This window comes from Panthera uncia, chromosome X (genome assembly GCF_023721935.1).
Source record: "Panthera uncia isolate 11264 chromosome X, Puncia_PCG_1.0, whole genome shotgun sequence".
Taxonomy (NCBI): Eukaryota; Metazoa; Chordata; class Mammalia; order Carnivora; family Felidae; genus Panthera; species Panthera uncia.
Genome location: NC_064817.1, coordinates 55,414,941 through 55,428,758, shown reverse-complemented (window position 1 = coordinate 55,428,758; position 13,818 = coordinate 55,414,941). Strand labels below are relative to the sequence as shown.

General features: G+C 44.8%; 1 protein-coding gene and 1 non-coding gene across 3 annotated transcripts in view; both read right to left on the bottom strand.

The window, feature by feature from the left end:
* Positions 1 to 1,628, bottom strand: part of NHSL2 (NHS like 2) — a 273,340-nt gene extending 271,712 nt beyond the window's left edge. For both annotated transcript variants that reach the window (XM_049643959.1, XM_049643960.1), the window contains exon 1: positions 1,121 to 1,628. In XM_049643959.1, coding sequence (XP_049499916.1) covers positions 1,121 to 1,400 — 280 coding nt within the window. In that variant the 5' untranslated portion in view covers positions 1,401 to 1,628. The remainder of the gene's footprint in view (positions 1 to 1,120) is intronic.
* Positions 1,629 to 12,972: 11,344 nt separating this feature from the next.
* LOC125932486 (U1 spliceosomal RNA) lies at positions 12,973 to 13,136 on the bottom strand. Its single transcript, XR_007460646.1, has one exon. It is a non-coding gene; the product is annotated as a U1 spliceosomal RNA (small nuclear RNA).
* Positions 13,137 to 13,818: the final 682 nt, after the last annotated feature.

Below are 13,818 nucleotides of genomic sequence, written 5' to 3'. Positions count from 1 at the left end.
GAGAGGGGCTGGCCCAGGTAATCCTTCCCCAAGGCAGCGGGAGTCTTGCACTCAGAAGTCAGCAAGTAGCCATCTTCTGCCTCCATCTGAAACTTTCTGGTCACACTGCTCCTTCTCTCCCCTTTCTGGTGTGCCAATTGGCCTTGGTACCTGGCATGCCCCAGCTGTGGTCAGCATTTCCAGCACATTCAGTCCCCTTGCTTTCAGCAAAAGTTCCACACTCTAAGGAATCACTGCATTGCCACGGAGCAAGGATTCCCCATTCAAAGTGCTGGAGTCCAAAGTAGTCAGGGTCAAAGGCTCGCATCGCCCTCCTACCCTCTCACGGGTCCTGAGTCCTCAGCCAGGGCACCACTGGGTTTCTCAGGCACGGCTAATTCCTTAAGGAATCATGAAACTGATGACAGTCACTTTAAGCGGTTCTCTCAAGCAAATCCGTGCAGCCAGACCCTAAGGGTAGGGGTCAGCGAAGCTGGAGGCAGTCTCTCCTTTCCCCCACACCCCTCGGGCCACTCCTGGCGCAGTGACCCCGAAATCGCGGGCAGAAGCAGGCGGGAGGGCGCTCTGACACTCCTCCGCGAGCAAGCCGCGAACACGCTCCGGCGCGAAATCGCACAGGTTTAAATCCGGAAGGCACCGCCGCTAGGCTCCTGCGGCCGCGTAGTTGGCCTGCGGCTCCCGCGCGCTTTCCGAAGCGGCCGAGCAAAGACGCCAGCGGCGCGGCCATTTGGTTCCCAACGCCGCGAAGACGTGGACGCCTCGGGCCTTGGGGACGGCGCTGAAGCCGTCCCGGACCCAGTGGCTCCCAGGAACCCCACAGGTCCCCCCGCCTTGCCCCCCAACCAGATCCCCAGAAGGTGGCCGCGCACCCCAGGGCTGAGAGCCCCGAGGGCACAGGGCCACTAAGGACGGCGCGGCAGGGTCAAGGAGCAAGAAGTTCCAGAGGGAGAGCGGCGGGTCGGGAGTCCAGGAAAAGGGATCCCCTCACTCGCTGAGGGGAAGGGAGGGAAGGGTCGGGAAGGGAGGAGGAGGGGCCGGGAGGGGACGCAGAGACGGAGATCACTGGCGCCCCCAGAGGCGGGGTAGACGAGGGGCCGTGAGGCTCCCAGGCGCGGTTTACCTAGCTCTTCCTCGTCGTTCTCTGGGCCGAGCAGGCGGCAGGGAAGGCGGCGGCGGAGGCGCACCGTTCGCCGGAACAGGCTGTCTGTGCGGCGCCCCAGGGCCAGCAGGTGCCCCTCGAGGTCCTCAAGCAGAGCCAGCGAGTGGCCACAGAGGTCGGCGAGCTGCCGGAGCAGGCTGAGCGCGGCCAGGTGGCTCACGTCGCGGAGCTCGGTGAGCGGCTGCGGCGGGTTGCGCGGACACAGGCGCTGGGGCACCACCGTGCGCCTGTAGAACGGCATCCCGGGCGCGAGCGCGGGGAACCAGCCTGGCGGCGCCGCCGACACAACCGGAGCGGCGCCCCTGGCCCAAGCGCCCGAGTGGCGGCCCCAGCTCCGGGTGTAACAGGCCCCGGGCGCGGGCCCGCGAGCTGGCGGGCGCCGAAGACGCCGGGCGGGTGGGCGGGCTGGCGGGTTCCCAGCCTGGAGCGCTGTTCCCCCCGGGGCTGCACACTCGCCGAAGCCACCAGTCCCTCTGACTCCGGTTCGCTGGGCTCCTCCTCCTCCTCCCCGCCTTTCTCCACCTCCTCCTCCCTACTTCGGGATCCCCCCACCCACCTTTTTTTTTTTTTTTTTTTTTTTTTTCTTTTTTTTTTTGCGGTCAGAGATTCGCAGATTAACGCTTGATCCGGGAGAGGAGGGAAAGGGAAGTTGGAGTAAAAACAGCGAGCTGCAGCGTGAAAGAAGGAATGTCTGCGTGAGGTGGGGTGGGGGATTGTGATGTTCGGTACAGTATGTGTGCCCGTGTCCTCCTGCAGAGCTCGAGTCCCAGTACTGATGGTTAAAGTTGTGTTCTGCTTTGTTTCTTTAACTTAAACTTTCTCTTCATAAATAATAAAAATTCAAGCGCACCCGCTCCCACCGAATGGTCTGATTTCATTCATCTAGCTTTCCTTTCCCAAACATGTACTTGGTGTCACACACGGGCTAGACTAAGTTGTGAGTACAGCCTTCTAGCGCCCAGGAGCTTGGGAATGAGGAGGAAAGAACCAATTATCTTACTGGACTGCTCAGAAGGGCAGTGTCTCTGGGTACTCTCACAGTGCCTGGACTGCTCTAAAGACCCTGGAATGAATGAATCCATGAATGAATGAATACAAACCCATTCTCTGGAACAATAGATGCAGTTCAGGCGGAGGGATGCAGCTCCATACATTATGCAAAAAGAGAGCCCAGAGCTACCTCCAGCTCTGGCAGCACTGGGCTCCTGAGATACCCGTGGAACAGTCTGGCATATGCTTTCAGTGCGGGGAAACCCTGTAGTCACGCCTCAATTTCTCTCCATTGTAGAAGTTAGAAGAGAGGGAGACACTGACATCCTCAAAACCAGAGTGCCTGAGTTATGTGTGTGTCCCTTTGCACTTGGGGAGTTTCCCCTCTCAACACTTATTTTCAACACACTGAGCTACCATCTGATTCTCCCCTAAGCCACTTTGACATTGCTGTGGTTCCATTTCTTCCTTCTGGTAATTCTTATATCTTTCCTGCTAAAAATGCTCCGATCCGTATAATCCCTTCCTCATAATCTATTAATAAAACACCTTGAACAGACTATGTGTGTCTGTGCTAATGATCCTGAGTGTGGCCTGTTCATTCATTCCTTTACAGAATTGTCCCTAAGGCAGTTCAAAAAGGCCTTACAACTAGTTAAAAGTAATCTGATTACCCATGTTCCTTGTTCAGTAAAGTGGAACATGGATACTAAAAAAGTCCTTTCTGTTAAAATTGTAAGGGTTAAATTGTAGTGTAGGGCTAATGCTTAGCTTGAAAAATAACAGCTTTGTGTTGACATTGAAGGTTAAGAGATAACAGCCTTGCTTTACTCTTATAAATTACGCCTCATACTCTTGTAAATTAGGCTTCACCAATTAAGGAAACAAAAGTTCAAAATTTTTTTTCAACGTTTTTTATTTATTTTTGGGACAGAGAGAGACAGAGCATGAATGGGGGAGGGGCAGAGAGAGAGGGAGACACAGAATCGGAAACAGGCTCCAGGCTCCGAGCCATCAGCCCAGAGCCTGACGCGGGGCTCGAACTCACGGACCGCGAGATCGTGACCTGGCTGAAGTCGGACGCTGAGCCATCAGCCCAGAGCCTGACGCGGGGCTCGAACTCACGGACCGCGAGATCGTGACCTGGCTGAAGTCGGACGCTTAACCGACTGCGCCACCCAGGTGCCCCAAGGAAACAAAAGTTCAAAGAAAAGAGCATCAGAGGCAGGGTCAAGGAGATCCACTGGTTGCAACTTAGAGGCAGAAAGTCTAAAGTAAACACCTCATTAGGCAACTGTTTCTAACTCATCTGGAAATTGTTTCTTTGTTCTGTTCCCAGGTGATGATAAAACGATGTGATCGGTTATAAAAACTCTGTACCCCGGCTGTTCGAGGCCGCACTCTTATCAAGAGTGTTGGTCCCCATCGGTCGGCCTTGCCTCTCATTGTAATAAACTTTGTTGTGACTGTCACTGGTGCCCGTAGCATTCTGTTTCAGGAGTCGTGTGGATGCAACAAAATAAGAAACAAATGGGCAAAAGACAACCCCTTTTCTGAACTGTGAAATCCAATTGCAGAATGAGGACTCAAAATCCTGTATTTGGCGAACTCAAACCTGAGCCAAAAGACTGACTGGCAGGAAGTAGGGACTTGGCTGGACTCTCCAGGGATACTTTTCCTTGACCTATGGGCTGTTTAGACTGATCTTCATTGGGGAGAAAAAGAAATGAGGTACGAGCAGATTGAAAGAGACTGTGTGGGCAAAGCTTCACTGCCTGAGGGTGGCAGGCCTGGGCTGGGCCTGGTGTCTGAGCCGACCTCACTTTGATTCCTGAAGCTGATGAGTCTTTCAAGGCTCTATAATAACAAGCTCCAAGCAAATCAGCATTGGCCCCACACCCTTCCCCCCCAGCCAAGTCTGTTCACTCCAGCCTCTTCAGTGTGCAGGCCCTGGCTTTCATCAAGGAAACATCAAGGACTTGCAATGGGGCCACCTCAGAACAGAGCCCCTCCTCCCTTCCCAGGACCAGAGCCGGCAGACTGCATGTACTGTTGGAAGAAGTCAAGAGACTATAAGTTTTCACCTTCCTTCTTATTGCCAGGCTCTTCCCAATAGGAAAACTAAGACCTTGAGCAAGAGGCAGGCTTTTATGTAGAGAGCCTCTGGGGAAGGAGCAAGGGGCCTGGCTCTGGTCTGTGGAGGGAGAGTCAGGGTTCTAGAAGTGCCACATTCCAGCCACACCATCCAGGGTGGGTCAGCAAGCTAAGACGAAGGGTTCTGTCCCATACTCCCATATCACCCTCCAGCACAGCATTGGCACAATCATCCTTGTTTAACAGTAACAATATCATGGAGACACCTGGGTGGCTCAGTCAGTTAAGTGTCTGACTTGATTTCAGGTCTTGGTCTCACAGTTTGTGGGTTTGAGCCCTGAGTCGGGCTCCACACTGATGGCACAGAGCCTGCTTGGGATTCTCTCTCTCTCCCTCTCTCTCTCTCTCTGTCTGCCCCCAAATAAATAAACTTAAATTTTTTCTTAAAAAATAATAATACCGGCTTCTCCCATTAAACTGTTAGCTCCATGAGGGCAGGAACCTTGTCGGTCTCACTCACTTCTGTGTGCCAAGTGCCAAGCCCAGTGACCGGCACACAGTAGTACTCAGAAAATGTATACTGATGAATGAATAAATGAAGCTGGATTATAAAAGAACCCACTATGAAGAGCTTTACTAAAGGACTTAACTTGGCCTAAGGGTTAGTAGAGAGTCATTGTGGATTCTGTAGCAGAACACTGCCTGATGTGGGGAAGGAGATGCTTGAGAACTTTTCATCTGGAGGCAATGGGAAGAGGCAAATGAGGAGGGCAAGACTCCTATGTCCCATCTGCACACACAGCCCCAGGGCCAAGTAGCCAGAAAGTGCTCTGTGAATTCAACATTTGCTTCAATATGCTTATAAACCGAGGCACTGTGCATTCAGAGGGAGAGAGAGGGAAGGTGCAAAGGGGAGAAAGGAGAAGCCCCTAACAACCAAGCCACACCTGAAAATGCTGGATGCTTCCTACCCATCCACCAACTCCCAGACTCCAGACCTAGAGCGACTCATCTGTCGCTGTGCTTGGAGTTCCAAACTAAGCCTAAATTGGGCCCACCTGTGGAACTGGAGGTGGGTCTGGTCTAGAAGCAGTGACTGGGAAAGGGTGGCCAGAGAGGTAGGAGGGAAATAGGAGAGTTGGCCACCGCAACCAGCAAGGCCTCTGCTCTTCTTCCCACCTTCTGTCCTGCCTAACTAGCTGCTGCTAAGAACCTAAAACTTCAATAAAAACTGGATTTGAAGGCATAAATAAGTAACATAGGGTATGCCACTTCTCTTCCTTCAAGCTGGCAGCTGCCATAGCTGCGAAATGAAAAGTCATGAGCAAACATGCAACCTACCCAGTTTGCCAGTACAGCCCTGTCTTATTTCAGGATGAGAAACAAGAAAGGTGCCCCCATGTTGCTACCTCTCAAATTTCCACAAATGGTAGCACTTGAAAGCCAAGCAGCAATGCCAGTTTTCTCCGTGACATTCCTCTATAGTCAAGCAATTGTTGTGGTTTTTTTTTAAATGTTAATTTATTTTGAGAGAGAGAGAGAGAGAGAGAGAGAGCGCGCGCACATGAGCAGGGGAGGGGCAGAGAGAGATAGGGAGAGAGAGAGAATCCCAGGCAGGATTCATGCTGTCAGCACAGAGGTCGATGCGGGGCTCGATCCCACGAACCATGAGATCATGACCTGGGCCAAAATCAAGAGTCAGACACTTAATGGACTGAGCCACCCAGGCGCCCCAGTCAAGCAATTGTTTTATCTAAGTTGCAAGAATATACATTCCACTCCCAGTACCCTCTTGCCACGAGACTCTGTGCAGATGCTTTCCTTATGAATGAATATACATATGTATGTATATGTATATGTATATGTATATGTATATGTATATGTATATACACACAGCCAGTAGGGGGATATAAAGGCTGTTCCTCAGTCCCAACTTTAACATCGTCTTGTTCCCTGGTGCTAAGTGTCCGTACCAAGAGAAACTAACCAGGATTGGCAAATACCAGATTGACTTTTTTTTTTAATGTTGTTTACCCTTTTTGGTATCAATGCTTGGCTCTGTAGTTAAGAACACAAGCAAACTATCTCCTCAGACAGGCCCTAATAAAGTAGCCCGAGGAAAACAAACTAGCAGCTTTTAGCTTTTCAATCAGAAGAGATCCCACGATGCAATTAACAATGCAGACAAAACCCGTGCTAATCAATGCCATACTCTGAAAAGAGTGGGAGCAGGATGGGGATCAATGCCTCAAGATTTGAGAAGCCGGAGCAGGCTTCTGCCCTTGAGGCAGCCTTCAGAGTGGGGAGGGCTGTGCACCAGAGCTGGGCCTCCAGGGACGGACTGGAAACTTACACAGCCATCAATCACCTCCTAGGCAATAGGCGTGTAAGCTGAAGACGGCTCAAGGACCTAAAATAAATTCCTTCCAGCCCAGACTCAGTGTTTCACACACACGCAGGGCAAACCCTTCAAGAATTCCATGAGGAAATAAACCTTTATTTCAAAAATAAACTTTGATGTTGTTTGAACTTTGGCCCTGACTCTGAGCCCAGGATGAAACTGCGAGAAAAGATTTGTGGTATTTTGAAAGAAACTACAGGAGATTTCAGCAGAACATGAACACATTCTTGTTCAGCCTCTCATCCTCATGTTGTACGTGGGTTCCCCCCTCACCACCAGTCCACCACCCCTCACTCCACTATCCTGTTTTCCCTCACTCCCTCCCTATCTGGTCTGGAAGAGACTATAGTTAGGAACATTCAGATGTTGCTGCCTTCAATGGGTAATTTTATTCTAACAGGCTTGCTTTACTCACAAGAAATCATATTGGGACACTCCCTGACTATCCTACTCCTGACCTAACAACCAGCACCCCTCCCCTGCAAATTCCTGTCTCCCCACAAAACCCTGAAGCAGTAAGGAAGAGTCCTTAATCTCTCCAGGATGTGCTGTGTCCATCACATGATGACATGCCTTCTCTGTGTATGCTATTAAGGCTGCATTAGGTAATAGCCATGTCCATCTCTACAACTTTAAATTGGGAGTTGTTACACAGATCAGGGCTTTGGATTAATTAGGGAACCTGAATAAGTAACATGTCAGCATTATCAGGCATCCAAATATGGTTAGACATGTGGTTCTCCTTCCTTCTCTAGTACGAAGCTGTGCAGCACAGCATAGTGGTCACAGCCAAATGTAGGCTTTAGAGACCCACTGATCTGAGTTCAAATCCCCAGCTCCCTAGCTCTGTGTCTTGGCAAGTTACTTAACACCCACTGTGCCTCAATTTGCTCATCCATAAAATAGACAAGACTAATATTCAATTGATGTGCATGAGTATGGCCCTACTGATTGTCTAAAGGCATCAATTCTTTTTTTTTTAACATTTATTTTTGGAGAAACAGAGAGAGACAGAGCACGAGCGGGAGAGGGGCAGAGAGAGAGGGAGTCACAGATTCTGAAGCAGGCTCCAGGCTCTGAACTGTCAGCACAGAGCCCAACGCAGGGCTGGAACTCACGAAGCTCGAGATCAGAGATCATGAGCTGAGCCAAAGTCGAACGCTTAACCAACTGAGCCACCCAAGCACCCCTAAAGGCATCCATTCTGATTGATCAGGGCCTATGCCTTTGTGGTTATTAAATATTTACCTTGTAGGATTGTTCTGAGGATTACATGAGATAGTGTACGTAAAGTGTTTGGCACAAAAGAGCAGTATAAATAGTGGTTTCCTGACTATAAAAGAGGAAGGTACATTTTTTTTTCTCCCTTCTCCATTCTGAGGGGACAGAGCCTCCTGCCCTTGCATCAAAGTTTCTGTACTTACAAAGAATATAATCAGGAATAGTCTAAATCTTGTCTCTTACTCAATTGCCTTCTAATTTACCAAATGCTTCCTGACATTCAGATGTCTCAACTTCTTTATCAAGTCTTTTCTCAGCCAATACATGAGGAAGGGATTTATTAGATTAAACTGGATTACAAACTTGTGGCAATAACCAGTGGCAGACCTCATCTACTTCTTTTGTATGGGTTGCTCCACTTTCCAACCATCTCAGCTATATCTTAAATAAGTACAAGTCTACTACTGCTAACTATCTAGCCCAGAATCATGACTTTGAGGAATCAAAATGGACATTTGCTCAACTTCTTAGTAAGTCCAGTTCCTGGAGTTACCTAGAGAACAGTCTCCAAACATCCCAGCTGAGTTTCCATATTTACATTAAAAATGGCTATCCAATCACTATATGCAATTGTAAGATCATACATTCCAGACAAAGTACAGCTAACCCTTAAACAATGCGGGGTTAGGGGCTCTGACACTTCCCCCATGCAGTTGAAAATCCATGTATGGGTGCCTGGGTGGCTCACTGGCTAGGCATCAGACTTCAGCTCAGGTCATGATGTCATGGTTCGTGAGTTTGAGCCCCGCATTGGGCTCTGTGATGAGAAAGCAGAGCCTGCCTCAGATCCTCTGTCTCCCTCTCTCTGCCTCTCTCTCTCTCTCTCTCTCAAAAAAAAATTTTTAAAAAAAGAAAATCTGTGTATAACTCTTGACTCCCCAAAAACTTAACTACTGTTTACCAGAAGCCTTAACAATAATATAAACAGTTGGTTAACACACACTTTGTATGTTAAATGTATTATATATTGTCTTCATATAATAAGGGAAGCTAGAGAAAAGAAAATGTTATTAAGAAAATCATAAGGAGGGGCGCCTGGGTGGCTCGTTGGTTAAGCATCCAACTTTGCCTCAGGTCATGATCTCACGGTTCATGAATTCAAGCCCTGCATCAGGTTCTGTGCTGACAGCTCAGAGCCTGGAGCCTGCTTGGGATTCTGTGTCTCCCTCTCTCTCTGTTCCTCCCCTGCTCATTCTCTCTCTCTCTCTCTCTCTCTCTCCCTCTCTCCCTCTCTCCCTCTCTCTCTCTCAAAAATAATAAACACTTAAAAAATAAAATCATAAGAAAAAGAAACTATATTTACAGTACTGTGCTGTATTTATCAAAAATATATTTGTGTATAAGTAGACCCATGCAGTTGAAACATGTATTCAAGTTTCAACTGTGTATATCACAATCACATAAACCATATTTATATATTTTTATCTCCTATTGGTTCTGTTTCTCTGACTGAACCATGACTGATACAGACCACCACCTCTCACTCCCAGGGCCTGACCATTACTATTCATCTTGAAACCATCATAAATAACCTCAACATGGCTTTTATCTATTTATGTCAGTCACTCTAAGACTCCCAAGACCCATTCCTCTCTTTGAGTGTAGTCTGACAGCTCTGTGTATTGCTTTTATGACTCCATATCCCTCCTCCCCAACTTCTGAAACCCTTTCCTACTATGCTTTGTAGAATGCATGGACAGCTATCACCAATTCCCCTATCTCTGCAACTGCGTCTCTGCATATTCCCTTCATCTTCTCCCTCAACTGAAATTAAACTCCACGGTCCTTAGTGTCCCTGAAACCCTCTTTAAATGGTGCTGTCTTCTCTCCCACACCTCTAGCACCACTAGGCCTGGAAGTGTCAAAGGTATCCTCCTTGTTTTCACTTCCAGGATATTCTCCTCCCTCCCTCCTCAAGAACAATCCCCAGCTTTGAGGGTCCTCAGATTAAATCACTCACTGTCTGTCCTCAGAGCAACCACTGACCCCTGGATGACTCACACTGCTTCCTTGAAGATTTTAGCACCCAGTTCACTGTTACTCCCTGCAACATTATTCCTGTCATAATTCTGGGTCATTGCAGTATGCACATAGATGATCTTAATGATAGTCTGGACTCTCAGTTCCTTAACCTCTTCTCCCCTAAATATCTTGCCCTCCACCCTACTTGACCCACTAACCCACTAACCCACATGGTCATACCACTGACCTTATAATTACTACCACAAAACAAAACAAAAAACCCTATTCCTCCCTTTTCTCACCTTCAAACATCCCACTTTTCAACTAACACTGCCTCCTTTCTAACCCATGTTATTGTTTCTCCACCCTAACAGTACTATGGCCCCATTCATTAAACCTGCCACTCCCACTTCCCTTCATGTGTTCACTTCCCTCCCTATCCAGCTTAAATTTCATGGTCAATCATTATATTAATTCCTCTACATGTGCTCTCAATTAGTGATTTGAGATTTTCTTTTCTAATAAATATTTAATGCTATAAATTTCCTGGTGAGCACCACTTTTGCTACATCCCACAAATTTCAATATGTTTTCTTTTCATTTTTATTTAATTAAAAATATTATTAAATTTGCCTTGAGAATTTCCTCTGACCCCTGACTTATTTAGAAGAATACTTTTTAAGCTCCAAAAATTTGGGGATTTCCCAGATATCTTCCCAATGATAATTTCTAGTTTAATTCCAATATGGTCTGATTTGCATGATTTCTATTTCAAATTTGCCAAATGTTTCTTATGGCCCCGAATATGGTCTAACTTCGTAATTGTTCCATGTGCACTTAAGGTCTGTATTATGTTGGGTGGAGTATTTCATAAGTGTCAGTGGGTTCAAGTTGGTTGATAATGTTCTTCATATTATCTATATCTTCACTGGTTTTCTGTCTACTCATTCTATCAATTATTGATAGAGGAATGTTGGAATCTTCAACTATAATTATGGATTCGTCTATTTCTCCTTTAAGTTGTTTTTGCCTCATGAATTTTGAAACTCTTGTTAAGTACATACATATTTAGGATGGTTATATCTTCTTGAAAATTGATACCTTTATCATTATGCAATGTCCCTTTCTATCCCTGAAAATATTCATTGCTCTGAACTTGGCTTTGTCTGAAATTAACATAGCTAGGTCAACTTTAGATAATAATATCTGTATGGTATATCTTTCTCCCATTTTACTTTTAATTTATTTCTTTACATTTAAAGTGGGTTTCTTGTAGAGAGCATGTAGTTGGGTTGTGTTTTTTTTAATGTTTTATTTATTTTCAAGAGAGAGAGAGACAGAGTGCAAGTGAGGGAAAGGCAAAGAGAGAGGGAGACACAGAATCTGAAGCAGGCTCCAGGCTCTGAGCTGTCAGCACAGAGCCTGATGCAGGACTTGAACCCACGAACTGTGAGATCATGACCTGAACAAAAGTCAGACTTAACCAACTGAGTCACCCAGGTACCCCCAGTTGTGCTTTTTAATCCAGCCCGACAATCTCTGTCTTTTAACTGGTATGTATAGATCTTTCACATTTACAGAATTATTGATATCATTTAAATAAAATCTATCATCTTGCTAGCTGATTTCAGTTTGCTATGTCTTTTCTTTGTTTTTTCCAGCCTCTACTTCTTTTTTCTCTTGGGTTAATTGACCACTTTTTGGAATTATTTTTTGTAGTAAGAGATGTATGGCATAATTAGGATTTTAACAATTTTAGGTGTACAATTCACTGGCATTATTATCCACAATATTGTGCAACCATTACTACTATCTGTTTCCAAAACTTTTTCATCACCTAAAACAAAAACCCTGTAACCATTAAGCAGTAACTCCCTATTTCCACCATGCCCAAGCCCCGGGTAACCTCTAATTTACTTTTTTGTCCATATGACTTTGCCAATTCTAGATATTTCAGATAAGTGGAATCATACAGTATTTGTCCTCTTGTGTCTGGCTTCTTTTACTTAGCAGAATGTTTTCAAGGTTCATCCATGTTGCAGCATGTATCAAAACTCCATTTCTTTTATTGGCTAAGTAATAATCCATTGCATTATGTATCACATTGTGCTTATCCATTCATCTGTTGATGGACACTGAGTTGTTTCCACCTTTTGTCTATTGTGAATAATCCTGCAATGAACATTGGTGTAAGAGTACCTGTTTGATACTATTTTTTTCGGTTCTTTTGGGTATATGCCAAAAAGTGGAATTGCTATGAAACTCTATGATTCACCTTTTAAGGAACTAACTAGACTGCTTTCCACATCTGTTACACCATTTTACATTCCCACCAACAATGTATGAGGGTCTAATTTCTTCTATCCTTGCCAACACTTACTTATTTTCTGTTTGTTTTTTCTATGATAGCCATCCTGGTAGGTGTGAAGTGGGATCTCACTGTGATTTTTATTTGTATTTCCCTAATGATTAACAATGTTGAGCATCTTTTCATGTATTTACTGGCCATTTGTATATATCCTTTGGAGAAATGTCTTTTCAAATGCTTTGCCCATTTTTAATAGGATTGTCTTTTCATTGTTAAGTTATAAAAGTTTTTTTATATACTCTGGATATTAAACCTTATCAGATATAAGATTTGCAAATATTTTCTCCCAACCTATAGATTTTCTTTTCACTTTTTAAAATAATGTTCTTTGATGCTCAAGAATTTTAATTTTGGTCAAGTCCAGTTTATTTTTCCTTTTGTTGTCCAAGTTTTTGATACCATATCTAAGAATGCATTGCCAAATCTAAGATCATGAAAGTTGATTGTCCTGTTTTCCTCTAAGAGTTTTACAGTTTAGCACTTACTTTAGGTCTTTGATCCCTCTGGAGTTAATTTTTGTAAATGGTATGAGGTAGGGATCAATCTTCATTCTTTTGCATCTAAATATCTAGTTTTCCCATTGCCATCTGTTAAAGAGGCTTCTTTCTCCCATTGAACAGTCTTTACCCCCTTGTTGAAAATCAATTGATCATAGGTATTTCAGTTTATATCTGTACTCTCAATTCTATTTGTCTATATGTCTATCTTTTTTTTTTTTTAGGGGAAGTGCAAACGCAGTCACCCACTACCACAAATTATGTAGTCCAGTTTCCCACATTTGGGGAAATCGCTGGAGTCAGCACATCCAGAGTACAATGGATAAGCCTCGCCCTGGGAAAACCCCTTTCGTGATATTGGTATCTCCCCTGCCAGGTAAGTATCTATATATCTATCTTTATGCCAGGATTACATTGCTTTAATTACTATAGCTTTGTAATAAACTTTGGAATGAGAAGCTGAGTCCTCCAACTTTATTTTCTTTTAAAGATTGTTTTGGTTATTTGGAGTCCTTTGCAATTCCATATGAATTTGAGGATTGGCTTTTCCATTTCTACATTTCTACAAAAGTCATTTTTTTGATAGCATTTTTTTAAATCCATTTTGATAGAGATTGCATTCAATCTGCAGATGCTTTAGATCATACTGGCATCTTAACAATATTAAGTCTGCTAATCCATGAACATGGGATGTGTTTCCATTTCCTTGGGTCATAGTTAATTTATTTCAGGAATATTTTATAATTTTCAATGTATAAGTATTTAACCTCCTTTGTTAAGTTGTTCCTAGATATTTTATTCTATTGCATGCTATTATAAATGGAATTGTTTTCTTAATTTCTCTTTTGGATTTTTCGTTGCTGGTATAGAAACACAACTTTTGTTTGTTTGTTTGTTTGTTTGTTTTATAAATCAATTAATTTTTAAATTTATATCCAAGTTAGTTAGCATATAGTGCAACAATGATTTCAGGAGTAGATTCCTTAATGCCCCTTACCCATTTAGCCCATCTCCCCCCTCCCACAACCCCTCCAGCAACCCTCTGTTTGTTCTCTATATTTAAGAG